At 37.9% G+C, this 27864-nt stretch overlaps 1 protein-coding gene across 2 annotated transcripts; it reads left to right on the top strand.

Annotated features, from left to right (window-relative positions):
• Nucleotides 1–446: 446 nt before the first annotated feature.
• On the top strand, nt 447–8927 carry si:dkey-177p2.6 (uncharacterized protein LOC568712 homolog). Of its 2 annotated transcripts, none has more exons than XM_038304698.1 (2): nt 447–675; nt 6332–8927. In XM_038304698.1, the coding sequence occupies exon 2, from the start codon at nt 6336–6338 to the stop codon at nt 7050–7052; it is 717 nt and encodes a 238-aa protein (XP_038160626.1). In that variant the 5' UTR covers nt 447–675; nt 6332–6335; the 3' UTR covers nt 7053–8927. The 2 variants fall into 2 exon arrangements, with proteins under 2 accessions (XP_038160626.1, XP_038160627.1); XM_038304699.1 differs by having other exon boundaries at nt 645–679.
• Nucleotides 8928–27864: the final 18937 nt, after the last annotated feature.

Genomic DNA, 27864 nt, shown 5'->3' on the forward strand with positions numbered 1-27864 from the left:
TCTGCTCTTTTTCACCCTCATCTCCCTCCGTTGTCAGACAAACTTGCCCCCACTTCCTCTCCGCCTCGTCCGTATCTAGACCCACAGCATATAGCGCAGACCGCGCTCAAAATTGAGCATAAATCAAAAATATCTGCATCAAGCTCACTGCGACACTGCTGCGGGGCTTATAACCAGCCTTTAAGGGCCCCCCATCTAGCTCTGCCCCTGCAATGCATGTCAGCTGCTCTACTATCCCAAACATAGCCTCTTTTTCCAGTTTACAGCTATTCAGAATTGTAAATAATAATGATAGTAGCTCAATAGTTATAATAGAACTCCATAGGTGCCATTTAATGAAGCAAAGGGACCAAAAAATCGTCTGGTGAAACCGCAACGTGGATGCTATTGTTTCCGAGCTGCTCCTGAAAGCATCATCGGTCCTCCCTCTTAGCGAGTCGCCGCACATTCGCTGCCCCGTGAGTAGCGGAGGCGGAGGCCTGATTGACGCAGGAACGAGTCAATCTCCTCCGCCCGCGAGTCCCGGTCTCCCTCCCTCCCCTCCTCAACCCCCCGCTGCTGAGGACTGGCTGCACATTCCTCACCCTCCGGATCTCCGTAGGACAGAAGCGCGGCGGCGGAACCAAACGCGCCGAGGACCCGACGGATTTATTCGGCACATGATACTTTCCAAGGGTACGTAAGGTTATTATTAAAGCTTTTATATCATTCGATCATTCCAAACATTCACCAGCCATAAAAAAATAACTTTAATCGAAACAGGATCCAGTGTTTTCTCAGTAAAGTAGGGAAGGGGTCAGCGCTGTTCTCACTGCGCTCCTGGTAAAAATAAATACGCGGAAAAAAAGGGAATGAATCTACAGGTAAAACATAATGTTTAAACATTTCTAATAATTTATTGATTTTTTTTATTATTTTGTTGTATTATCCCAGAAATGTTAAGCTCTGGATTTTGGGGTCAAACTATCACTTAAAGGGACTTCATGCCTACATTTAAGAGAATGAGGGAGATCCTCTGATTACTGTAGGATGAGGAAAGTCTGTGAGCCTGCAGTGAGTCACAGCCTTTCAAATGTTCTCTCGGTTTTACGCGTCTTGCGCGAAAATACGCTCAGGTCCACCCCGGAACACTGGTACAATCTGTTCAGCATGCATCTGCAGAGGAGCATGTCTGATGTTTGCACACATGCAGAGCGGCTCCGTTACTTTAGACACAGTGTAACGCGCCTGGTTGGTGCTTCTTATGTAAACTGGACACAGCGCTGCGCTTTATAATCTGTCAAAGTTCAGGATTCCCATCAGTGGAGGATCCATTGATTTATTCAGGGGCAACTTTCAACACGCTTCTTCAAGACAACCGCACTTTCCTGCGTGTTTTATGTAAAGCAAAGCAATGCTGAAGTAGAAAACATATAGATACTGTGCATGTTCTAATTTAACCAAAGGGAAATAGCTCATGATACATCCACTATAGAGATGGTGTTCTGTTTGAGGCGAGGGGAATCTCAAGTTTGGAAATGTGGCATTCATACTCAGATCAAAGCATTTCTATTAGAGCTGGGCAATTATCATGATGTATCATGGTAATGTCTGATTTTTGATAATTTATGCAACAAGCAAAGGATTGATTAAATTTTGCTCTTGAAGTGCTCTTCAAGTTTTGGTTCCCATCATGGGTGGTTCTAGACAGGGACCAATGGGGGCTAGTGCCCCTGTACATCATGTCCTGGCCCCTGTACTGAAGACATAATACTAAAAGACATTCTAATGGTGATATGCGCTGGAACAGACATGGTTAATGATAGCTCCTTTGGATCTATTTCAAATTTTTTCTTTACAAAATCTGTTTTACTAATTATGTAACAACAATAAGGTGATAGCTTTAGTGGTGTTGAGATAGGATCCCAGTTTTTATCTGCTAAATGTTTTTTTCAAAACGAATTTTAACTTAAATTAAGTCAAAAATATGTAAAATTCTTAATTTATAAATGTTTATTGATCTAATAAGAAATAGAATTTTAATAATTAAACCTAATTGAATAGAAATGTCACTTCATGCAGTCATCTTAATGTATTTGTATCCCTTGCCCTGTTTTTTTTTTTATTTCTTACTTTTCTGTGCCCCCATGAAAACACGCTGGCCCCCTCCTGGCCCCCTGGTACATTTGGTCTAGAACCGGCACTGGTTCACATCCAGGAAGCTTTTCAATTCAAAATGTCAGGAATAGCGTTGAAGCTTAATAAAACTTACTCAATGAATATTTATAAACATAAAAACCGAAGCCAAGAGTAACGGGTAACGTTTGTTTTAAAAATGTAAGGAATAGAAAATACAGATACTTGTGTGAAAATGTAATGAGTAGAAGTCAGAAGTAGGAAGAAAAATGAGTAATGATTAAGTATAGATACCTAAATATACCTATATATACCTATATATATATATATATATATATATATATATATATATATATATATATATATATATATATGTGTGTGTGTGTGTGTAATGTATGTTAGTGGTGGGACAGTTAAAGGTGATAGCTATGTAATACTCCTCCCAGTCAGTAAGTGCTGCACCAGTCATCCAGGTCATAGTCATTCCAATAAAGTTAAAGGAATAGTACACCCAAAACATGATTAGCCTTCATTTTCTACTCACCCCCATGCTGAACAACACTCTGGAGTACTTTTTTGATATCTCAAATGCATCTGGAGATCTGGGAGGCTTCTTGCTGTCTGCTGACATTCAAATAATGGAGGTCTATGGTGTCCGAGACAGAAAGGTCCATAAAAGTCCACAAAAACGTTTCAATATTCCTCGATACTGCTCGTCCAATGTATTCCAAGTTTCCTGAGTGGGTAGCATCCAGAATTTACTCGAAACGAAGTCATTTAGAATGTTTTTAGAGCATAAACAGTAGTGTGAAGTATTTCCTGAAAGCGCGCACATGCGCGTTCACGACGCTACGGAAGCCGGCATACCAAACCAGCGCATTCAGCTCGACAAAGAACTCATGCTCTTCCTCAACACTGAAGTCCTCAGACATTTTTCTTTCGTTGTTTCTTTCTTTGCACAGGTAAACAGCACATTTCTTCTTCTACGCTTGCATTATTGGAAGAGCAGACGCTGAATGCGCACTTTCATCTGGTTTGGTCTGCCGGCTTCCGTAGCGTCGTGAGCGCGCATGTGCGCGCTTTCAGGAAATCCTATACACTAGAGTTTATGCTCTAAAAACATTCTAAATGACTTCGTTTCGAGTAAATTCTGGATGCTACCCACTCAGGACACTTGGAATACATTGGACGAGCAGTATGGAGGAATATTAACACGTTTTTTGTGGACTTTTATGGACCTTTCTGTCTCGGGCACCATAGACCTCCATTATTTGAATGTCAGCAGACAGCAAGAAGCCTCCCAGATCTCCAGATGCATTTGAGATATCAAAAAAGTACTCCAGAGTGTTGTTCAGCATGGGGGTGAGTAGAAAATGAAGGCTAATCATGTTTTGGGTGTACTATTCCTTTAAAAAGCAATCCGCCTGAATTTTTGAAAGTTTGAAGATCTTTGCTTCCCACTTAGGAATCTTTTTCAATTTAAGATATCTGGATTAGCGTTAAGTTCCAGGATTTATAGAGTGGCTCAACAAAAGCCTTGTCATGGCTTAGAAACCATGCAAATTTAGCCAAAGAAACAGGTCCGCCCCAGTGGCGGCTGGTGAAAATTATTTTTGGTGGGGCTGATATAGTCTAGTGTATGTCTCCAACTAATCCGGAATAAGAATTCAAAAAAACAATTGCACAATACATGCAATTTAACAGTAATGATTTAATTTACTATATAATAACAGTAACAGTGATGATTTGGGTCACTGTGACGGGGTTCTTTGGCCTCCAAGAATCCAGGCTCAGTCGGGTTACCGGTGTTGGTGATTTATTGTGCTCAAAAACTCAAAACAGGGTGCAAAAGAAACTAAACACATACAGGTGCTGGTCATAAAATTAGAATATCATGAAAAAGTAGATTGATTTCAGTAATTCCATTTAAAAAGTGAAACTTGTATATTATATTCATACATTACATACAAACTCATATATTTCAGATGTTTATTTTGTTTAATTTTGATGATTACAAATGACAACAAATGAAAATCTCAAATTCATCATATCAGAAAATTAGAATATTACTGAAGACCAATAAAAACAAAGGATTTATAGAAATGTTGGCCAACTGAAAAGTATGAACATGAAAAGTATGAGCATGTACAGCACTCAGTATTTAGTTGGGCCTCCTTTGGCCTGTATTACTGCAGCAATGCGGCGTGGCATGGAGTCGATCAGTCTGTGGCACTGCTCAGGTGTTATGATAGCCCAGGTTGCTCTAATAGTGGCTTTTAGCTCTTCTGAATTGTTGGGTCTGGTGTATTGCATCTTCTTCTTCACAATACCCCATAGATTTTCTATGGGGTTAAGGTCAGGAGAGTTTGCTGGCCAATTAAGAACAGGGATACCATGGTCCTTCAACCAGGTACTGGTAGCTTTGGCACTGTGTGCAGGTGCCAAGTCCTGTTGGAAAATGAAATCTGCATCTCCAAAAAGTTGGTCAGCTGCAGGAAGCATGAAGTGCTCTAAAACTTCCTGGTATGTGGCTGCGTTGACCCTGGACCTCAGAAAACACAATGGACCAACACCAGCAGATGACATGGCACCCCAAACCATCACTGACTGTGGAAACTTTACACTGGACTTCAAGCAACGTGGATGAAGTGCCTCTCTTCTTTTCCTCCAGACTCTGGGACCTTGATTTCCAAAGGAAATGCAAAATTTACTTTCATCAGAGAACATGACTTTGGACCACTCACCAGCAGTCCAGTCCTGTTTCTCTTTAGCCCAGGCAAGACGCTTCTGACGCTGTCTGTGGTTCAAGAGTGGCTTGACACAAGGAATGCGACAGCAGAAACCCATGTCTTTCATACGTCTGTGTGTGGTGGTTCTTGAAGCACTCACTCCAGCTGCAGTCCACTCTTTGTGAATCTCCCCCACATTTTTGAAGGGGTTTTGTTTCACAATCCTCTCCAGGGTGCGGTTATCTCTCTTGCTTGTACACTTTTTTCGACCACATCTTTTCCTTCCCTTCGCCTCTCTATTAATGTGCTTGGACACTGAGCTCTGTGAACAGCCAGCCTCTTTAGCGATGACCTTTTGTGTCTTGCCCTCCTTGTGCAAGGTGTCGATGGTCGTCTTTTGGACAACTGTCAAGTCAGCAGTCTTCCCCATGATTGTGTAGCCTATAGAACTAGACTGAAAGACCATTTAAAGGCTTTTGCAGGTGGTTTGAGTTAATTAGCTGATTAGAGTGTGGCACCAGGGGCCATCAATTTTGAACCTTTTCACAATATTCTAATTTTCTGATATGATGAATTTGAGATTTTCATTTGTTGTCATTTGTAATCATCAAAATTAAACAAAATAAACATCTGAAATATATGAGTTTGTATGTAATGTATGAATATAATATACAAGTTTCACTTTTTAAATGGAATTACTGAAATCAATCTACTTTTTCATGATATTCTAATTTTATGACCAGCACCTGTACAAGATACTCTTGGCCTCAGCCTCCCTCCAGTTACCAGCAATGTAACAAAGAAACAGAAAACAGAAATGGCCGCTCTTCTTCCCACAGCCCTCATTAAATAGTTTAAGCCCCTCACCTCAGGCTCTGATTTTTTGATTTCTGATTTCTTCTCTAAATCAGTTTTGTCCATATATTACCTCCACAAACAATTGATGTACAAAAAACAAATAATTTTTAATTTTTACAACTTAATTCCTTTACACAGATTCATTGACTTATTCAATTACACCAAACTGGGTTTGAACCCAGCAATGACGCCGCCAGACTGAAGATGACAAGTCCCCATAGCATAAACACGTACACCCCCCCCCCCCCACCCCCACCTTAAATATAACTAAACAACTTTAGTAGATTTACTGGTCCTGCTGATGTTTGATCCTCAGAACAGTATTAGTTTTTATGAAGTCAGAAAATATTAAATACCATTTGTGGTCATTTTTACCATTATTGTAATAAGTGCAATACAGTAGCATAAGAAAAACTGAATTTAAATGTGATCATAGGTATCTTTATATAGGAAATAACAAGGAATGAAGTGAATTTTTGGCAGTACTGGAAACTTATGTGGAATAGGGGAACCTAAGAAACTACAGGGGCTTGCTATACCATTAGGCCGTTAGCTTAATATTTTTTTCTGTATGGCCACATCTATTATGAAGTAAATTCTTACCTGATTGTGTCTATTAATTACTGTAGGTCAATGTTGGGTCGAGGTGTGAAGCGGAAGTGGAGCTGCCTGGAGGAGCTGGAGGCAGATGAGCTCCCTAATGCTCTAGTGATGGAGGAGAAAAAGCAGAACGGGGAAGAGGACAAAGAACAACGGTCAAGCATGAGCCACCTGCAGCAGCGCCAGCTGGTGTTCAGCCTCTGCTTGCAGAAGCTGCAGCACTATCAGGCCGGCATGGAGCTCAGCCTGCATCGCTCTGTGCTACTCATCAACACCCTCAGGCAGATTCAGGAGGAAATGCGGAGCGACGTACGGCTCCACGGCGTAAACCCTGATGCATGTCTTCTCAGGGGTGATTTCGAGTCGGTAACGTGTCCAGGGTGTGCAGAGGGAGATGGAGAAAGCCTGTCTCTATCCGCAGACATGCCCTCTCAGGAGGCAAACGGCTCCACAGACCTGCAGAAATCTCCCCCCAACACTGCCAGTAACACGTTTAGGGATGCAGGAAATACCATGGGCTACCTAAGTGACCTTCCCCTGGACGATATCTTTGAGGACATTGACACATCCATGTATGAGACTTCAGATCTGCCTTCTGCTTGGGGAGCTGCTGGTTCTTTGTGGCCGGTCAGTGTGTCATTTTGGCCCGATGAGGACATTAAGTCACGTTCCTCAGCAGGAAGCCTCCAGTCGTGTCTGCTGGACCTGAATGAACTGGACCACATCATGGAGATTCTAGTAAAGTCCTGATCTCTAGGAATAAAAACTGGACAGGGACTGCAGCTGGTTGATCAGGAGTACAAGGAAGCCTGTCTGAATAAGGCCGACTGGTAAACCATGACATCATGCTGGATGTTTCATGCTCCATGTGACCACGACAGAACATGTGCAGACATGAAGATGAATAGCGCCCTAATATTATTGCTTTTTCCTCTTTAACAACAAACTGAATATGCACTTAAACATGTGCCTCAAAGTAGATGAAAATATTTATTAAAATCTAATTTATAAATAAATATATAGATGTAATCACCTAGAGTTCCAACAGCAGTTGATAATATTGCTTTCAGCGATGTTCCTTTTTGTTTTGCATGATGGGAATTATTTCTCAAAGATCTAAACAGGTTTCCTCATGTGGAGGAAAACTGCAGTTGCCTTCTTTTTAGCCAACAGTGTTAAGAAACCAGCAGCTTTAAAAGAACATTAAATCAAACGAATGTTAGGATCTAAAACATTTTAGAATTTTAAAGTTAGTATCTGGTACACACTAACCAAGAGGTAAAAATAAACCACATATATTTTTAAATGTTTACAGAGATGGTTTTAATTTATCACGCAACAGATTAACATATTTAAAGATGAATTTATCCGTAAAGTGATACTTTATGTAGCAAGCAGAAAAATATGTTCAGAAGGTCTGAATGACCCATAAGGCTTTTAGAATTGAATCAAAATCTTTGTCTTCAACACAGATTGTTTAGCAGAGATCATGCCAGGTTCATGTTCCTTCAGTATTGTAACATTTTTACCTTCAATCTATCTTCTGGTCAACCTCTTTGCATGAAAAGATGGCTATGGAAGAAGGAACCTGAGCTGCCATGAAGGGTGCGTCACTCAGTCCTGGTTGATAATTAATTAAAGTCCCTTAGGTTTCTTCAGAGACCAGACTTCCACCTACCAAGAGGGCAAAGACCTCGGTTTCTCTTTAGTAACGGGACAATAAGTTATTTTTACGAAGTACCAAAAGTGCCAAAATATAGTTTAAAATAAAATCATTCATGTTTGTATATACATCTAGTTAACTATTTAATTAGAAAGAAAATTCTTCAAAATAGATGCATTTGTATACAAATATATTAAATATATAATTTAAATACTTATTTAATTCATCAATTAAAAGACTTGGTAGTCTTTTATTTATATATATTGTCTTTGTTTACTGTTTTCATCTATGTTGTAATTCACCAAATAGTTAAATAATTGAATCTATACTCATCATCAAATTAAACTTTATTTTTAATCATGCCCAATGCCTGAAAAGATTAAGGTTGACAGATACAACTGAATAAAAAATAATTCTATTAATTGAATATTTAATAAATTATTTGATTAATTCAGATTTTAATTAGTGATTTAGTTATTTATCTAATTTGGAAACTTTTGAACCTCCATTTTTCCACATCAACCAGGGCCTTTTAACAAAGATGCAGCTGTGTTGTTGAGTATTTTACTTATGTCCTGTGGTTAAAAGAAGAGCAGATGCTTTGCCTCCAATTTATGGGTGATTTTTTTTTTTTTTAAGCAAACAGGAACTTCTGTGTTGTTGTATATAAAGGGTAAATCTATGTACTTGTTAGAATGTTTTAAACTAAAGTTTTTATGTATGATTGATAAACCGGCCTCAAACTGCAATACATGTGAGAGTTTATAGTGAGTTTAACTTATAATGTTTATTTTATAATTTTTTTGTTGGTATGTTTTGATGGAATGGCTGCTGTTGACACAAATGCACCGTTTGTGACGTCAAAGAGGAATCGACAGCTTACCGTTGTTGTGGCAGCTCGTGTCTTTCATAAATCCAGCTTTACATGAAAGAAGCGCAAAAACATGTACCTTTTTTTTTTTTTTTTTTTTTTTAAAAGAGATAAATGTAATCCCAGCTGTGGGAAACCTTGAAATTTGTCCTACAATTGTAAATGACAGCATATGCCTATGTACTTTTAAGGCCCTGATGGTTTGCTCTTTTGGTATTCCTGTGCTGGGATGGGTTTCTAAAAGGTTTTGCAGTCGTTTCTACCTGCAGCTGCAATTATTTTCGATCTAGGGAGCGAATCATGAGCTTAACCCTCACTGTTTGGGGTTTTACTCCTTCTCTACCTCGTGTTTGTTGCTAGTTTACCTGGACACTCCTGCTTTACATGTGCTTTACTCCCAGAGCCATACGCCGTTAGGCACGGACTTTGTTGAACTCAGCTCTTTGCTCTCCGACCAAAGTAATCCGCCTCCATCTCTTGTGGAAAATGTGCCTTACTACTGAACTGAGCATGTTATTTGTGCAAAGCTTTTTGTGGCTGTCTTCTGCTTCACTGTGGAGAAACCTGAGATGGGCTGTGAGTTGTTATGTAAAGCACTCAAAAGCAAGGACTTTTTTTCTTCTCACTCCTTGGCCATTCTCTGCGCTTGCTGGATACTACAGGCATATGAGCTTAATGCATCCTGACATGCTGATAGAGGACTAGCTGAGAGAGGAGGTGGTACTGAGGGCTGGGAGGGAAAAAAACAAGAGGGGGAGGAGGTAGGGAGGAAGCAGTTTACATCACTGGCTCATTAGGAGGAGTTTGAAGCTTGTTTTGCTCAGACTCCAAACAATGACCAATCACTTGAGATGTGTGGCTCTGTACAGGCATACAGTGGGCATCACTGTAGCCTGTGATGGATTTCTTAACTTATCATAATGAACACAAAATATCAGGCAGTAGTTCTATCATTATTTATGATGGACTCTGAGTACATGATGTCACAAGAATCTGTAAAGAGCAAGCTGTATTTTCATGTTGATCATGTTGTAAATGTAACTGAAGGAAGTATTTTGGCTCTACAATATAATCCTTTATGTATTTTTGTGGATTTTTAAAAAATACAATAAAAATCCCTAAATTTCTTTTGTGTCAACTGTTTTCATATAATATGAGCAATTGTGATATATTGGTTTATTTAGCAAGGATGTTTCACTTTGAATAATTTGGTGATGATGGTTTTCTTCCTGAAAAGATGTTTCTTATGAAAACCTAAAACACATTTCTTTAAATGGGAAATCCTAATGAGAGAAAAAACATTTTTTCAGTGACCGTTTAGTTTCCCAGGGGTAAATGTGTGTATTTTTATTTATTTATTTCGCAAAATGTGCTTGTCAACCCCAGAACAAAAGATAGGCATGCAAACCAGTGTCATGACTCATATTAGCCACTAGGGGACGCCTGCAAGTCATAGAGCCCCATCCCAACTGTGGAATGCAGGAATATGGCACCATGTGAGGGGATTTTTGGTGCAAGAGGGACTGGTGCATAACACACTATGCATGCTGAATAAACACAAAAGCAACGAGAAGTATATTTAACTATACATGCATAGATATAAGGATAGATATATACTTATATCTATCAATTTATAGTATATACTTATACATACATACCTGTATTTGTGTGTATATGCTAGACATTACAATCCCCTTAAACATAAATGTGTGATATATATATATATATATATATATATATATATATATATATATATATATATATATATATATATATATATATATATATATATGTATATATATATATATATATATATATATATATATATATATATATATATATATATATATATATATATATATATATATATATATATTTATAGTTGATTGAAGAAAAAGTGTTCACATTTTGAATGATTAAAAAAACATAGCTTGAAAAAGAGCTTTGGAAGAAATAGTTTTAAATTTAAGTACATTTGTGTAACCTACGGAAGAGGATTAGGGCCACTAAAAAAAGTTAACTGATTTTTAAATTTTATTTCAGTTTAATTTAGGAAAAAGACAGAGTTCCGAGATGAAAGTCAGAATTGGGAAAAAATTAAGAATTCTGAGAAAGAAAAGTCAAACATTTGAGACCTTTCCCTTGACATTATCCCTGAGTTGTCTTCCATGTGATTAAAATCAGATCTAAAGCGCCTCCTTTTCATTCCGACAGCAGCTGTCTGACCTGCGGTCTGACCCAAGATGGCCGCTCTGTAGGCACATATTATTGTCTCTGGTCAGAGGGGCACAGTAGGATGAAATAGTTCTCTTAAAATGTCCTCTTTAACCATTGGCTGGATATGAAACCTAAGCCAAGTGTGCCCCCTGGTGGTTATTTGACAGTATAACAGCATTTTATTTAGAGTCAGAATGACAATGCACATTGAAAAAAAAAAGTGTTTTGCAGTTTTTGATAGTGCAGTTCTTTGTCTAACCGGCTGTGTGCCTGCTTTTTTTGGTAAACCGATCCTTGTTTCACAGTGAGGAACCAATTTTCTTGGGAACAGACAGGAAAATATTTCTACTATAAAGTATAACATTTCATTTATTCTGTTGGAGCATCATGCACAGTTGCAGCATCACAGTTCAAACTCTCTGCCAGTGCAACTCCTATGCTCACACTGTCCACTTCAGGATGTCTAAGACTCCTCTAGTGTGGGGCAATTATGAAACAGGCAGGTGGGTATGGGGCCAAAATGGTAGCTTTAATATTTGCAAATGTGTGTGGAGAGTTGTGTGTCTGTATCTCGATTTGTGTGTGTGCAGTGGGATTTGAAAATGTGTAAATAAATCCGTAAATGTGTGAGGAGATTTTTGCTACTCTTCTGCCGCGTGAGATGCACAAATGCGTAGAAGGATTTGTATGTGTATTTTCGCGATTTGTAACCCCTTGCGCAGGCTCGCAGGCTCACATGCTGCCCTGACCGCAGGCTCGCAGGCTCACACATAGATATCCATAATAAAGGCTAGATGTCTCGTCCGCGCTGCTGGCCAATGGGGGTCGACGTCCGCACGTGGCGGCCATCTTACCACAGGCAGCTCGCTCATTCGTAGCATTGTGTTTCAATGGCGCATGTACTGAAATAACCATAACTTCCTCAATTGTCTAACTATTCTCAAACTGTTTGGTTTGTTAAACAAAAGTCAGACATGTAGTTGTGATACTGCGCACTTAGGAATAATTATAACCATGGAATTTCATATGAAAAGAACACTGAATAGAACATACAGGTGCAATAAATATACACATGCACAAGGTATTTATGTTAAATCAATATATGCTATTAAAACTCAGTGTACAGAATGGCAACCATATATATATGGTCCCAGAAATATATATTTATATATATATTTTATATATAATGTATATATACAATATATATATAATATATATTGTATATATACAATATATATACAATATATATATATATATATATATATATATAATATATATATTGTGTATATATATATATATATATATATATAATATATATATATATTGTATATATATAAAATATATATATATAATATAAATAATATATATATATATATTGTATATAAAATATATATATATATATATATATATATATATATATATTATAATACATATATATATATATATATAAACACTTTTATTTGAGTGTGATTAATTATTTCACAGTCCTAATTTATTTATATTTACATAAATACTTTTATAATATAAATATTACTGTTATAATAAATTTGAAATACTGACAAAAAAGGCTTATTGTGTGGCAACCTCTTGGTGTAGAATCATAATCCAGGTTTCAAATTAAAGGTTACACTGAGAAGTTTCATGTAGACTATTCGGATTATATATCAGTAATTACACAAAAGTTCCTATTTTTAAACCATTATAAAAGTGAAATTTATTTGCTATTAAAATTGGTACAATAGTCCCCTTCACAAGTATATATAGATGTAGCATGTTGAAATCCCCACCTACACTACTGTGATGGTATACACATGGAAGACAGAGATGAAAAAATGACCCAAAAAAATTAGCTTGGTTAATGCCCTTTGAAAAGGACGGTTTTATTGTGTTTCTGTCGCATGTTGTTGCTCTGTAAGCCAAGGTTGGTTATTTTGGCAATGTGGTGCAGCCTTAGCTTAAAAAACAAGGACACAACCAATGTTAACAGCGTATGGTGGTGGCTGTCTATGCCATACTGCGTTTCTCCGATGTGCTCTCCAAGCACAAACACATCCTCCGACCCTATCCTCTTCCGTACAATGTACACAACCTCTAGCACTTTGATGGGCTGTGATCGTCTGGTACATGAGGTCTGACAAAGAACCCACTCTGCTGCCCTGACTACCATCACTGTGCCTTCTGATGGAATCACCAGACCTCCATTGTTTTTTAACTTCAGCAGGTGGTAGCTCTGGTCCTTGATGGCAGATGCAGCATCTGTTACCAAGCTGGCACGGCAGACATCACAGGACAGCTTTTTCAGAGCCCGTCGCACAACAAATCCTGAAATAAGAGTTGTATTATTAAAATAATTTATAATAACCATGGGGAAATTAAGGGAACATTTATCTTTTTGGGCCATTGGGATATTGATTTCCCTCAGGTTTTGACTATTGGCAATCTTGTAATACTATTAAGTCATAGCCCCGCTGTTCCTGTGTACCAGAGCCTGTATTGTACATACATCCACTAATTAACTAACGATTATCCCAAAAACCAATCATAATTTCATATCTTACATGTGAAAGGTGATCCCACTGGCACTCGTTTTGACACTACGGCGATTGGAGCATCCGTAGGCTGCACAAAAGTCTGGCATCTTCCTATTAATAGACCCAGCAAATTCCTGTAACATAATGTAAGATGTTTTGACAAACCAAATCGATTGGAAATCATACATTAATCATGTATAAATTCTGCCTCTTCCACTGATGCAAAGTTGCTGGTTAACGTTAGCAGCTAGCTAAACTGTAACGTTAGCTGCTAACTTACTAACTTTAGGTCTCACTTCGCAGCTTCTTGTTATTAGCCAGCTAACGTTAGGCTAATAATGAAAATACAACAACACTCAGATTATTGTTATTAGCCAACTAATAGCTACAACCACATCCACAAAGATTGTAATTTACACTAAAGATTAATTGTCATACAATCGTTATTGATAACTTGCGCAAGTAACCTTGATGCACAACTATGCTGCACGATCAAGTCATTTTTCGACAAGAAAATCTGCAATTTCGACATGTTCAAGCATCAAGAATTATAGCCACGTTCATAACGTTTGTAAGAAACCAAACTGTTTGTAAATCCGTCAAGAATTCAATGAGATAAGAGTATTTGTGTTCGTGCTGATCACTCACCTTACATTAAGTACCACAGAGCACAACAGAAAGCCTGCCTGAGGTAAGATGGCCGCCCGGTGATGACGTTTGAGACTCCGCCGTAAGACATCTAGCCTTTATTATGGATATCTATGGGCTCACAGACAGCCTCTCTCTGCTGCGGCAGTTCAGCACAACTTGCTTCACATACAGCCACATACCACCAGTTGGCGGTATTGTATTGCACAGTACGTGACGTTACTGGGGTCCTAGGGGTTGTACCTGCTAAGTTGAGAGCAATGGAATCCCGTCAGCTTTCTGTAAGTATATTTCTTTAATTTTTCCTATAGTTTGCATTAGTAAAACTGTTTCTTCTTCTTCTGCTTCTGTTTTATGGCGGTTGGCAAGCAACTTTATGATGTGCATTACCACCATCTACTTCAGTGGAGTGTGGATCGGGATGCTATGTATTTTCCCACTGAAAAATAAAAATAAATATTAACAATATTTACATAAATAAACTTATATCCTTTCTACCAATTTCGTTTTTTCAGGATTGTTTATCAAATTACAAAAATAATCATAAGTAGATTTCCCCCCCCCCCCCCAAATATCTTGTATATTTAACTGTAATTTATTTTCTTGTAACCCTTCTCTCCATAGAATATTTATAACAAAACAACAAAACATGCTCCACCGTCTCCCCTTGATAACAAAAACCACAACCTCCTGTTCCCATTCTAAATAAGTTTCCATTTAACCCCGTGTTTCCGAAACTTAATCTAGATATAACCTCTTTTTTATTCCTTTCCGTTCTCCTCATTTCACCAATTTTCCTTTGAATACTATAAAGCCAACTTCCAGTTCTATGCTCTTCCCACAGCTTCTGCCATCTTTCCGTAACCTTTTGTTTAATAATAGATAAAAATTTTTCCTTACTGAATAGTATCAATATGTCCTTGTCATGTCAACTCCCGCAGCGGAGGGAAAAAAAAGGTAGAGGCTGTCTGTGAGCCTGCGAGCCTGAGGTCAGGGCAGCATGTGAGCCTGCGAGCCTGCGCAAGGGGTTACAAATCGCGAAAATACACATACAAATCCTTCTACACATTTGTGCATCTCACGCGGCAGAAGATTAGCGAAAATCACGTGTGTAAAGAGAGCCAACCGAAAAACCGCTTGACTTGTAACCAATGATTTGTCAGTATTTCTGGGTCTTGAAGCGAAAATACTTCAGACACAAGTGTCTCTGTGTGTGCTTACAGATTGATCTACACATTTGCAAGTCTCAGTACACATTTGCAGATCTGAATACAGATTTGTGGATTTTTTTACACATTTGCAAGTCTCAGTACACATTTGCAGATCTGAATACAGATTTGTGGATTTTTTACACATTTGCAAAATGGATTACACACAAGTAGTTTTACACATTTGCAGATTGTTGTACAGACACACAAATCTCCTCACACATTTACAGATTTATTTACACATTTTCAAATCCCACTGCACACACACAAATCGAGATACAGACACACAACTCTCCACACACATTTGCAAATATTAAAGCTACCATTTTGGCCCCATACACGAACACCTCAGGAGGAAACCCCACTTTGACACAAAGCAACCGTCACACAGAAGGGCCTCAGCTGAGGTTCATGCAATTACTGTTAGTTTATAGAGCAAACAACTATGTCACTGTGATTTCTGTTATGATTTAAATCAAATATCTCTTCATCAATGCGTGTAATAAAAAAAACTCCAGCTCCAGGATGAGCTTGAGACTCATAAATGCTGGAGAGGTGAAGGGACCATCATGCCATGACTGAACCCCTTAAAGACTTCCTTCAATAGGTGCAAGATCCAAAATAAGGTTAAAAAAAACAGAGATGCGTGTTTTTCTTATTTTGGATCTCAGGACAAAGGTTTGGGTTTCACTCAGTAACAGCACACAGCGTTTGCGGGTGAGAGGCCTGTGCTGCAGGAATTTAGGGAGTGGCCACAGGCGAGGAGGAGCAACACGTGCACCACAGCACATAACTAATGCTTCTGCTGTGGCACATGATATCTAAAGCCACACCTATCCTTCCACCGAGCCATCTATGCAGTGGCTCAGGCTGGGTTTTATCTGTTTTTTTTACACTGGCACATATCGGCCTGCTGTGGTGCAGCGAAGTCAGGCTTTTGTCCAGGAAGACTCAGTTTATCATGCTGACTCAGCCCACTAAGAAATAAATAAATAAATAAAAACAAGTAGCACTGATGCAGCTGCATTACAAAGCAACTCATCAGTTGGACTGATGTTTATAGAGACGCAGAAGCACTTAGTATGTATTTTTAATGCAGCATACAGGATGAAACACTTCATATAAGAATGCAATGTGCTGCATACAAACTAAGATATTGTGTTTTGATATCTTGTTATCTTACCGACATATACACTAAATAGCTTATAAACACAGTGATTTAACAAACCAAGACACAATTTATGGCCAAACATTGAGAGAAAATGCATGTATCGTTTTCACACTAATCTGATCAATTACAACTTTACGATGAAACATGTAAAAACTTGCAGGTTCTTCTTTCTGCAAAATTTGATCCTGACCTGCTCTTTCCAGACTCTAAAACTAATCTGAACCCATATAAGTAAATATCAGTGTGACCAATTGTGTTTCATTTTATTCCAGTAATATATGCAACTGTTCTGTGTAGGCCTTAGAAGTTTTTTAGAAACCATGAGTGAATGAAATGCATGCACCAAACAACACAGCAGACAGACGAGGGATGGGAAATTTAGATCAAAGCAAAAACTGCTTCCTAAGTTCTAACAGAGGAATATTCTGTTAGTTCAATGTCTAACATTATGCTCTCTCTGCTTTTTCTCATAGTACCCTCGCCTCGTCTGTTCCTGTTTGGCTGTGACATCATCCGAGAGAGAAATATCAGCTGTGCTGCTGCCATCAACGCCTTTGTTTATAGATGTCGGAGATCGGCCTGTTTTTCTAGTGTAGTCCTGTTTCTCTGACTGTGACTGGATGGTTCTGCTCTCTTCATCCTCTGACATGGGAGTTGGCTCGGAGCTCGTCTGCCTGGCTGTGTGTTCATGAACGGGGCCGCCTTTAACTGTTGTTTTTTGTATCTCTGCTTCTGTCTCCTTGAACCCCAGTCGGCCTCAGCAGATGGCCGCTCACACTGAGCCTGGTTCTGCTGGAGGTTTCTTCCTGTTAGAAAGGAGTTTTTCCTCTCCACTGTCGCTACAAGCATGCTTAGTGTGAGGGATTGCATTTGAGTCAATGAGTCGATGCAATCAACTGGTTTTCCTAAGATAGAAAACTTTGAATCATGACTGTATGATCTTAACTGTAATGTGTTGTGAATTGGCGCTATAGAAATAAACATAATTGAATTGAACAGAGAAAGGGTAGGTGAGTATATGAGTGTGCCTCTTTGAAATGAGTGCCAGGACCAAACTGAAGATGCTTCCCAGCTGACACTACAATTCTCCACCTCTGTTCAGTGATTGCTTTTTTCCTTTTTTTCCCCAGCTTTTTATTTTCATTACAGTGTAACAAGTACAAAGCAACAAAATGAACCTTCTGCATTTAACCCATCCCCTCCCATCCCCCTTGGGGAGCAGTGGGTTGTAATAGTGCGGCTCAGAACTCAGAACCTCAGGATTCCAAGCCCTATACTCTAACCACTACACCGCCACTTCCCACCTATTTAACCAAAATGGGTTACACCTCTGGCTTGGAATGTGCTTAGGAAGATGTTGCCTTAAAACATCAGCGCTCCAACTACAGGTTGCGAACCAACCTAACTAACAACACAGGCATCAAAACACTTTTAGAGAAAAATTGAGTGAACATGCATTTGCCTCCAGTTTAACTCTGTTTTATGCATGTCACAGATTCTCAATTTGGACTTTGACTAGACCGTTCCAACACATTAATAGAGTTTGAGCTAAACTGCTCTGTATTATATAAGCCCAGCTGTCTGGTAGATTCCTCGGCCGTCACATACAATGAATGGTTCCAATGTAAGAACAAGTGGGAATACTATTGCAAGGCACTATAAGCATTGGGTAAAACTGGCATGTTGGTTCAGAGCATCCTTCAGAGGAATTAAACACCTTAAGCAAGTATTCATCAGAGATGTGAAGGGCTGATTATCCTGCTTTAGACGATGCCTGTCAGGGAGTAATGGCTTGTACTTTATAAGCAGCAGCGCTCAGCTAGAAGAGCTTAAAGTAATGTCCACATGACCGCCGGGGACTCTTGTTTCCTAGCAAAACATTACCCAACATATTTTACTGCCTCAGCAGGCTTTCTGCCTTCCCTGAAGCTGCAAAGAGGAAAAGGGGAAAAAAGGAGGGACAAGATAAAAAAAAGGAGACTTTTAACAAACATTTGCCATCTGGTTGTCCACTGTCTAAATTGACTGTAAGATATTTTAATCTAATATGTATATTTTGTTCCAATTAATTTGTTTTATTGTAACTATAACATATGTAGCCTAAAGATCACCCAAGTGGTAACTACTATCGTCCAGATGTGGATACGATTTTCATTGCATAAACACAAAAGTTATATAAATTAATAATCTAAATAATGTTTTATATAAATCATAGGAATAAAAATGATGGGGTACATTTTTTGTTTTCTTTCCTACAATATAAACAAGTGGGCATTTGTGTAAGTTAAATGACCTTGAGGAATAAAATTGTGCCCGAGGGGATTTACCAGGACCCCTGCAAACAGCTATGATTGAGTACATGCTGTGAATCCTGAACTGAACTCATGAGTTCACAGGGAAATGGATTTAGACCAGAACCCTCCAACTAAAGACTGTTCTATTCATTTTTCACGGGGAAAGAAATTAGCTGCTGGTATGTTGTTTTTCTTGACAACTTCCAATGACCGTCTGTTTGACCGAGACAGAAGACAGTGAGCGGGGATGTATGTCTAATTGAAAAGGGAAATAAGGGGAAGTCACTGACCAAGTCATCTGCCAGAAACTGTTTGAAAAACATTTACAGTACTGTGTAAAAGCATTTTGCAGCCCTTCTGCTGCTTCTCGTTAAATATCAGGGAAGCAAAGTATCATTACTGTAATAGTTCAAGCTCAGAGCCGCCCCAGGGCATATCAAACCAAGTGATTACTTAGGTCCCAAGGGCAACTAGGGCCCCCAAAAGCAATAAATTATTTGTTTGATTTTTTGCTTGTATGATTCCATGTGAATATAGAAATAAAAACACATAATGTAATGATAAGATGGTATATTTTTACATCAATATCTCTTTAAATATGTAGAAATTATTACTTATACATGAACAAAAAAGCTGGGCTTGGGGCCAGATGGACACAGAGACGATAAAGGGCCAGTGCAAAGTTGTCAGAGACAAACTTATCTAAGTGGGCTGTGAAAGTGAGCTTTCAGGTCGGTGATGTCAGTGAAAATAAAACAGACGCACAAGCAGCACAAGTTTTAAGGAGTGAATGGAGTATTGAGGAAGAACAGTGTAACATGAAACAGGCAAATGTTCAAATAAATGTCGTTTATGTTTTTATGCAGAACATTCTGTGAATGATGGCTGCAGAGGCAATGACACAATGCAGATTAATACTGTCGCCATTTTCTCATCTAGAAGGAGCGAATCCTGCAGAATCGTGACACCATGCAGTCAGCTGGTTTTCTATGGTGGAAAACATATTACTAATGTGACTGGATGATATTACTGTATCTGTAAAGCGCCTTAAGGTCACATGTGTTGTCAATTGGTGCTATATAAATCAACCCAATCGAATCAATTTATGTTTTTAAGAGGTGCTTGGAGTAACATATATTTATATAGTAATTCCATTTTAATTTACTTTCATCTTCTATCTTGGTCCAGGTATTTTTAATTTCCACCATTTCAAAACATGTTTTATATTTTATTGATATTTTTCTTTTTTAGTACATTTTAATTTACCATTTCTATTTATCAAAGGTATTTCATTTGCTTGTTGTTGATATTGCACTGCAGTTATTTGTTGTGTTCTGCAAATAAACCACACAAAACTTTTGCTGTGAATGAAATTAACTACATACTAGTTAATTTTCTTACTCTTAGTAACACTAGATTATGCATAAAAATGGGAGACTGTAAACAGCTCTTTGAAAGCTTCAAATAGTTTATAGTAGCTGTTTAAACAACCTGCTCATCAAAGTACCTTTGAATCAGTTGGGTAAAATTATCTTCCTTTTTTTTTTGAAGTTTCAGGATAACCTCCCAAAAGCAGAGACATTGACTCCATTGCAAATTGGCAAATTCAACCAGTTCTGATAAATTGAGAGGTAAAATATGCAGGAAGGTTGTTAATAACTTAGTGGCTCTGAAAACTTAATTTCAACACGTGGTCTGTTATGTGTCTGGTTCTTTTATTTGGAATTTAAATAACTAAAATAACCAAGTACCCTCTAATCTCAGGTTGCTTTGCTTTTAGACTGCAAGTCAACTGGTGGTTCTAAAAGTAAAAGGAGGCAGTTCTTTTAGTTATCCGGCTTCTCCTGTGGAACCAATTACCAGTTTTAGTACGTGAAGCAGACACTCTTGTCAGCTTTTAAGGGTAGGCTTAAATCTTTACTTTTTGATAAAGCTTATAGTTAGGGTGGCTCAAGTTATACTCAGCTATCTCTATATTTATACTGCTATAGGCTTAGACTGCTGGAGGACATAGGGACAACTTTCCATCCTTCATCTTCATTCTATCTCTTATCTTTCCTCTAAATAAAAATATGTTTTGGGTTATCATAGCAGGCACATTACAGAGACAATTAAACAAGATAATACAGTCAGAGTGGTTCAAAGCGACAGTGGAGAGGAAAACGCACCTTTAACAGAAACAAACCCTCAGCAGGTTTATAGATCAGGACTTCTATTTTCTTATTGTATGTCTGCTTTTGTCTCTTTAAAATCCTAAATTGGCCCCAGCAGATGGCCTCTCACAGTGAGCCTGGCCCTGCTGGATGTTTGGCTTGGTGTGAGGGCTTGCTGAAGAGTCAAAGAAACAATTCAAGGAAAAGTCTACTGTCACCATATGCTTATCCAGGAGGAGTGAATCCTGCAAAGTCAATGACTTGATGCAGTTAACTGCTTTCCCTTAGAAAACTTTTAATTAATCTGGACGATGTGCTGAATTGTCTTTGTTAAGTATAAATCCAGTTTAGCAGGTCATTAAGAAAAGTGTAGAAGAACAGTTGCTGTGCTGTACAGTACAAAACACATTTGGTAATATAGTACTTCTACTCCTGGCAATATAAAACATTAATCTTCAATATTTAAATTAATAATAATTAATAATTGAAAAAATAAGTTTGGCTTTAATTGGATCACTTTTCAGAAATGGGTCAAATAGCTTTTTTAGGTAAAAGCACAAGGTTTAATGGAGTAGTTAGAAATGTGGGCTGCTAGGTGATGCTGCAGGTAGCACTGTTGCCTTCAAGGTTCGATCTTCTTCAATAGTGAGCGTGATTGTTATTTTCTATGTGTCTGTCTGTTGCTTTGTAATCAACCAATGACCGGTCCAAGGTATACCCTGCCTCTCGTCCAATGACCGCATGAGATCAGCACCAATAAGGGGGGTGGAAAATGAATGGATGGTTTTACAAATGCTGGTAATTAAAGGCATAGTAGAAGCTGTTAGTGGTGAGAGTGAGTGCATGTATACAACAGATGAGCTTTCATCACCATGCATGCAGCTCTGTCATGTGGGGACCACATGAGACGAAAGGAAACTTCTGGAAAACTAGATAATGATCAAATGCAGACAGCCCAGCACTGTCAACAGTCAATAGGTGGGAAATTGAAATAAAAACCTATAGAACCTCAGAACATGACATAACCACAGCCAATCATCTGTTATCTGTTGGAATAAATTAAGAAATGGAGCTGGAAAATGTGATATGCTATGCTGGTCGAACTATTTGTTAGGAAGCGTTTTCCACACATTCCTACAATCTCACCGAAACAGATTGCACAGCTACAGAGTCCTTAAAAGTTAATGGTATTCCAGATAAATGTTTTTTGAAATTAACCACATGTTTTTGTTTCTTTCTGTCAGAACCAGTGCAAAGCAGAGGGAATCAAATGTGATTAACTTCATTTAAGAGTTTAACAATCAAAAAGCATGTTCAATAGAAACGCACACAGATTCCAAGTATTTCCCTTTCAGTTGATTATAATAATCCAACAATGTAGTCAAGTTCTGTTTTTCCAAATTAGATAAAACAAATGTTGTCTTAAGAAATCTAGCAGATGGATGGAAGATAATTGAATTGTAAGATTCACTTACGGTATTTTGAATGAGCAAGCAGTTTTTGGTGGTCAGCCACCATCACTGTGCCATTGAATTGACAGCAATCCCTCATACTTACCACACATATAGCAACAATTGTTTTACCTGGTGGAATTAGATTGGCCTCTTGCATTATTTTTGATAAGGAAATGTTATTTGAATCCAGTATTGATGATGTTTCTAGAAATGTCTTCATTCACCTCCAAAGTATTGGAAAAGTTGGAAATATTCTCTCTAGGAGTGAGAATGAATCCATGTATTTGTTACTTTACAGCTGGACTATTGCAACTATATTAGGGAGTCTATTAAATATCTACCTTCAGCTGATCTATAATAAGGTAAGAAGAATTGCTTCTCTGTTTTAAATCAAAAATGGAATTTGAAATTCTCACAAATAAAGGCCTTAATAATCAGACTTGATTATATATATGAGATCTAAGTTTTTTCGATTTTCCTAACAGATCACTTTTCTCTCAGACTGCAGGTTTACTGCTGGTATAAGACATATATGACATGTGAATTGCTGATGTTTCTGTGGAGAGATCCATTTCTGTATCATTCATCCCTTTTCGTTTTCCCTTTCCTCACCTTTTTTCTCTCTCGGTTGACCTTGAGGGAACAAGGATGGACAGACGTTACAGTTCCGTCTGGACAGGGAGAACACAGCCTTATTAGATGGTTCTTCCTGGCTCTCTCTATAGCTATAGTAGGCATGACCTCACCTTGAACTTGACAACCTTTGTTATTTTGGAAAGGGTATCTACTGGGCTGCTGCTAGTGGTTGCTTCATATTTTCGTTCTTTATCCTTGGTCCAGTCTAACTGTAGTTATCTGTGTCTTTCTCATAGACACTGCTAGTGGCTAAGCTTTTACTGTAACTAATTATACGCATTTTGTTTCATCTTCTCCTTAAATGCTGGCTCAGTGCTCATCTGCTTAGTTTTTTTCTCTCCACAGCAGGAGCTACGACCAGCATCGATTTGTTACTTTTCCCTCATATGGAAAGTGATTCCCTTTGTGTAAATTCTTTATCCAAATCACCAGTCAGCAATGGCAGCCCTCCCTGAACCTCCACCTTAACATGATGGAAGGGTTTCAGTGCCCAGATGATGCCAGAGGCTGTGTTATCGGGGGCTTTAAAGCACCAGGAAGGATCTCCCAAGGCAAACATTTCATGGGTCAGACAAAGAGCGGTTCAGAAAGCCCTCATGAAGACTAAGAAAACAAGTGACGTCACCCGGTACAGTGGAGCTGGGACCCCACACTGGAGCCAGACCTGGTGTTGAGGTTTGTCAACAAGCACCAGGTAGTAAGGTTCTCACTTGCAAGAACCAGGCAATGGCCCGGCCCGAAGGTTCGGCAGTAGGCCATTCCCCAGTTAGGACCACCACCTGCAGTGGGAACAACGAGGGACAGGTACATAGCGGATCAGGCACCAGTCTGAGGTGGAGGCCTTGGTGACCTGATCCGTGGTGCTTAAATTGTGTGGATATATAAAACAAATCATCAGTGTTGGAAATTTGAGAATAGAAACATTTTTCACAAGGTGAAAGAGGTGAAAAGTTCCCAGCTATAATAGTAGCTCTGACAGGAAGTTAGTTGGTCCAAGTGTTAAAGTGTAAGTGTTTTAGAGAATGTGGCAGTACCTTTATATAACTAGTGGAATAGAAGCTGATGAAGTGAGGTAGGCTGTCTTGTTCCTACTGTGAAGTAAACTTGTATGTTTGATCTGCAGATCATTAAGCACAACACACAGTATCTCTCCACCAGATGTGTGACGCAATGTGACGCCAGAAAATGAATCATTTAAAGTCTTAATGATGCACAACATAACAGATTCATGAAGATGTGGACTAAAATCTGCTGTATGAACTCTGTTGACAGTATCAGCTTGAGATGGATACAGCTGCACTCCCATGTGACGCTATCTTTGGAATCATCAGATCTGTGTTTCACACTGCATCGTGTTAAACTGAATAATCATCAGATGGCATTTCTGAACTCACATGCTGTCATATTTTTACAAACGTAACTCAATGTTTTTTATTCAGATTTATTGAACTTTAACAACACTTTTAATGCTGCTTGATAACAACAGAAGGTCTAGAGCGCTACAAATGAACAAAAGTCGCTATTTCTGTTTTATTCCTTATTTATATATTTTTTTCAATTGCAGTTATTTTAAAGAATGTGTTATATTATTAGTTTTTAATTTGAAGTGGTAGGAAAATAATACATACTCTTTAAGATCTTTTGAAATGAACATTTTCCAGATTTACCAGAATTTACCGATTTACCAGAACCTTGAAACAAGATTCTATTTGCTTATTTTTATTTGTATTACTTAGACTAATGACTTAACTTAGACTAAACTAACACCTAATGAAAGGCTGTGTATCCAATTCTCCTCAGACAACACCAACTTAATGAATAAAAAACATCTATTTGCATCATGATATCTGCATGAATACTGTTCAGTAAAAACCTTTTTTTTTTAGTAAACCAACTTTAGTAAACCAACAGTTTCATGACTGCAACCAACATGGTGGTGGCAGCACTATGCTGTGGGGGTGCTTTCGATCAACAGGGTCCAGGAAGTTGGTCAGAGTTTACAGGGGGAGGGATGAAGCTTAAAACAGTGCATGGATAAAAAAAAAAAAAACCTGTTTAGAGGTCACCTTCAATCAACACAACTAAACCATTTAAATAGAACTACAATAAGATGTCTGAAAACAATTAATGAATTAATTAATCTTTGATTAATGTGTGGCAACTCTTAAACACTTGTGTTTACAGACACTTTCTATTCAGTAAAGAATGCCTAGTAAAAAGTTCTGTCTCTATATAAAACATCAAGAGAAAGGTTACCCAGAGGCTCTGCAGGTGGAACAGAAATGCAATACACTTTCTGCAAAATTTATAATTTTAGACTTCTTTGCTTTAGTCTGCCACATAAATCACTTTCAAAAACAATAAAATTGGGGTTGTATCATGAGGAAAAAAATGTCAAGTTATAAAGCATGATATTCTCTTTAATATTCACATTTCACTTATTTGACTGTAAACAATGCTAACATCAGGTTTACTCAATTCAATTTAATTAGATTCAATAAATTCAACTCAATTTAATGCGATTTGATTCAATTATATTCAATTGTATTCAAATCAATTTAATTCAATGTATCCGAAAGGAAAATTCAAGGTTTTAGTGACTTTAGTGGTCAGTTTTTTTTTTTTTTAACAAGTTTAGATACAATCAATGGCTGTAGGTAAGAATGATGTTTTGATGCTTTTAATATGTGGACATTTTGGGGTTATGAGAAAGCACATTTTCTTATTCCTAGATGTAAAAGGGGGAAGCTGGAATCAAACATATACTCTTTGGTTTGGAGGCTGACCTCTCTATTCATTGAACCACAATTACCCAAAAGAAGCTGGTCTGTCCTATCTAGATCACTGATTCATAAATAACTGTCATAATATCACATAACAAATGCCACTGCTTGCCCTTGGCAAAAAGGAAAGATGGCTCAGCAATAACTGAATTAGTTGAAGTGGTCAGCGGCTAAAAGGATAATGGACTCATATTTCTCTTCTAATCAAGTTTAACTGTTGTTAACTAGAAAATGATTGCATTTCCAAAGGGCATTGTTAGATAGTGTGAAAATAATAATAAGTAGAAGCACCAATAGATTTGCATTTCATGTGAAACACTGCTAAAGACCTGCCAGAGAGAATTTGAAATGTGGAAGCAGTCATGGTTTTGTCACCTGGTTTTGGAAAGATCTATAAAGTTAGGGTCATAAACACTTCACAGAGAAAAATGGCTTGTACAAATTAGGCTACATAAGCAGCTCTGACTGCTTGTGCAATAATAATGCTGCCTTGCATTTATCCTAAATTGATCTGAGTGCCAGCTCCTACATCAGCGGCAGCCTAAGATCCACTGATGATCAAGTATATCAGCACCTAGAACTAAATACAGCCATGATCACTTCATGTTAGTGAACTAATCTCTAGCTAACAGATAAACTGCTGATTAGAAGTTGCTTATAATAATTTGACAAATTCAGCTTAAAGGCAAGATAAGCAAAAGACAGAAAGTTATTGCAGTTCTCACTCTATTAAAGATAGGTTCTTTAGACAGCTGCCATGTTAAATTGCTCTGTGTTTTTTGTCTATCTTTAGTTAATTGAGGAAAAAAAATCACATCCTCATCTTCAAATAAACTCAAATATTTAGTTCAGGAAACAAATATCTAATGATAAAACACAACTCTAATGACAATTATGTAGCAGAGCTGATGTACACAGCAGTTTCCTAAAGTGCCTCCAAAAAAGTATTCAAAGTTTACTTTGGGGTGGTTTATATACCAACAAAAAGTAGGGAAGTTAGAGTTCAAGGATTAAAAAATAATTAAAAACACAAAATCAGTGTTGACTATGTAAGTATTAGGTCACTTGTCTGTACAGACATATAAACTTGAATGCCCCCTCTGCAACTACCACATCTCATACTATTCATAGAATGTTGAGAAGCCTGCCTAGGAGCTCCTACTCATCTATTATAAGCCAATTCTTAAATACCAGGCACTGATGTTAGATTGGGTGTTTAGTTGGAGTCAAGACTCTGCAAGCCAATGAAGTTCCTACACACAAGCCTCCTTACCAGAGATGGCAAAAGTACTCACTTTCCGTACTTGAGTAAAAGTACAGATACTTGTGTTAAAAAATACTCTGGTAAAAGTGGAAGTACTGATTAAACTTCTTTACTCAAGTAAAAGTAACAAAGTACAGGCTTGTAAATTTACTTAAAGTATAAAAGTAAAAGTAGAAACCACTTTTTTCATGCCGTTGCCTACATTTTAAATGGATGTCTGCCAATAGGACTAGATCTCCGTTGTGTTCATTTTCAATCATCTCGTCGTCCATGCTACTATGCTAACGCCACCGCCACCAAGCTGCAATGATTTGCCGCCAATGAATACCGCCGAATCTGTCGATTCATCTTGTAGTGGTGCGTCAAATGTAACGTAGATTCCCATCCAATTAGATTGAATTTGGTATTGATGACGTGAAAAATAATAACAGTAACTCCATTGAAATGATTCAAAACTAAAGTAACGAGCCAATTTTTTAAAATGTAAGGAGTAGAAAGTACAGATATTTGTGTAAAAATGTAAGGAGTAGAAGTAAAAAGTCGCCATAAAAATAAGTAGTAAAGTAAAGTAAAAATATCAGAAAAATCTACTTGAGTACAGTAACAAAGTATTTGTACTTCGTTACTTCCCATCTCTGCTCCTTACACGCAGCAGCCTTTACAAGGTTT

This window comes from Cyprinodon tularosa, unplaced genomic scaffold, assembly GCF_016077235.1.
Source record: "Cyprinodon tularosa strain WSP-4 unplaced genomic scaffold, ASM1607723v1 ctg54, whole genome shotgun sequence".
Taxonomy (NCBI): domain Eukaryota; kingdom Metazoa; phylum Chordata; class Actinopteri; order Cyprinodontiformes; family Cyprinodontidae; genus Cyprinodon; species Cyprinodon tularosa.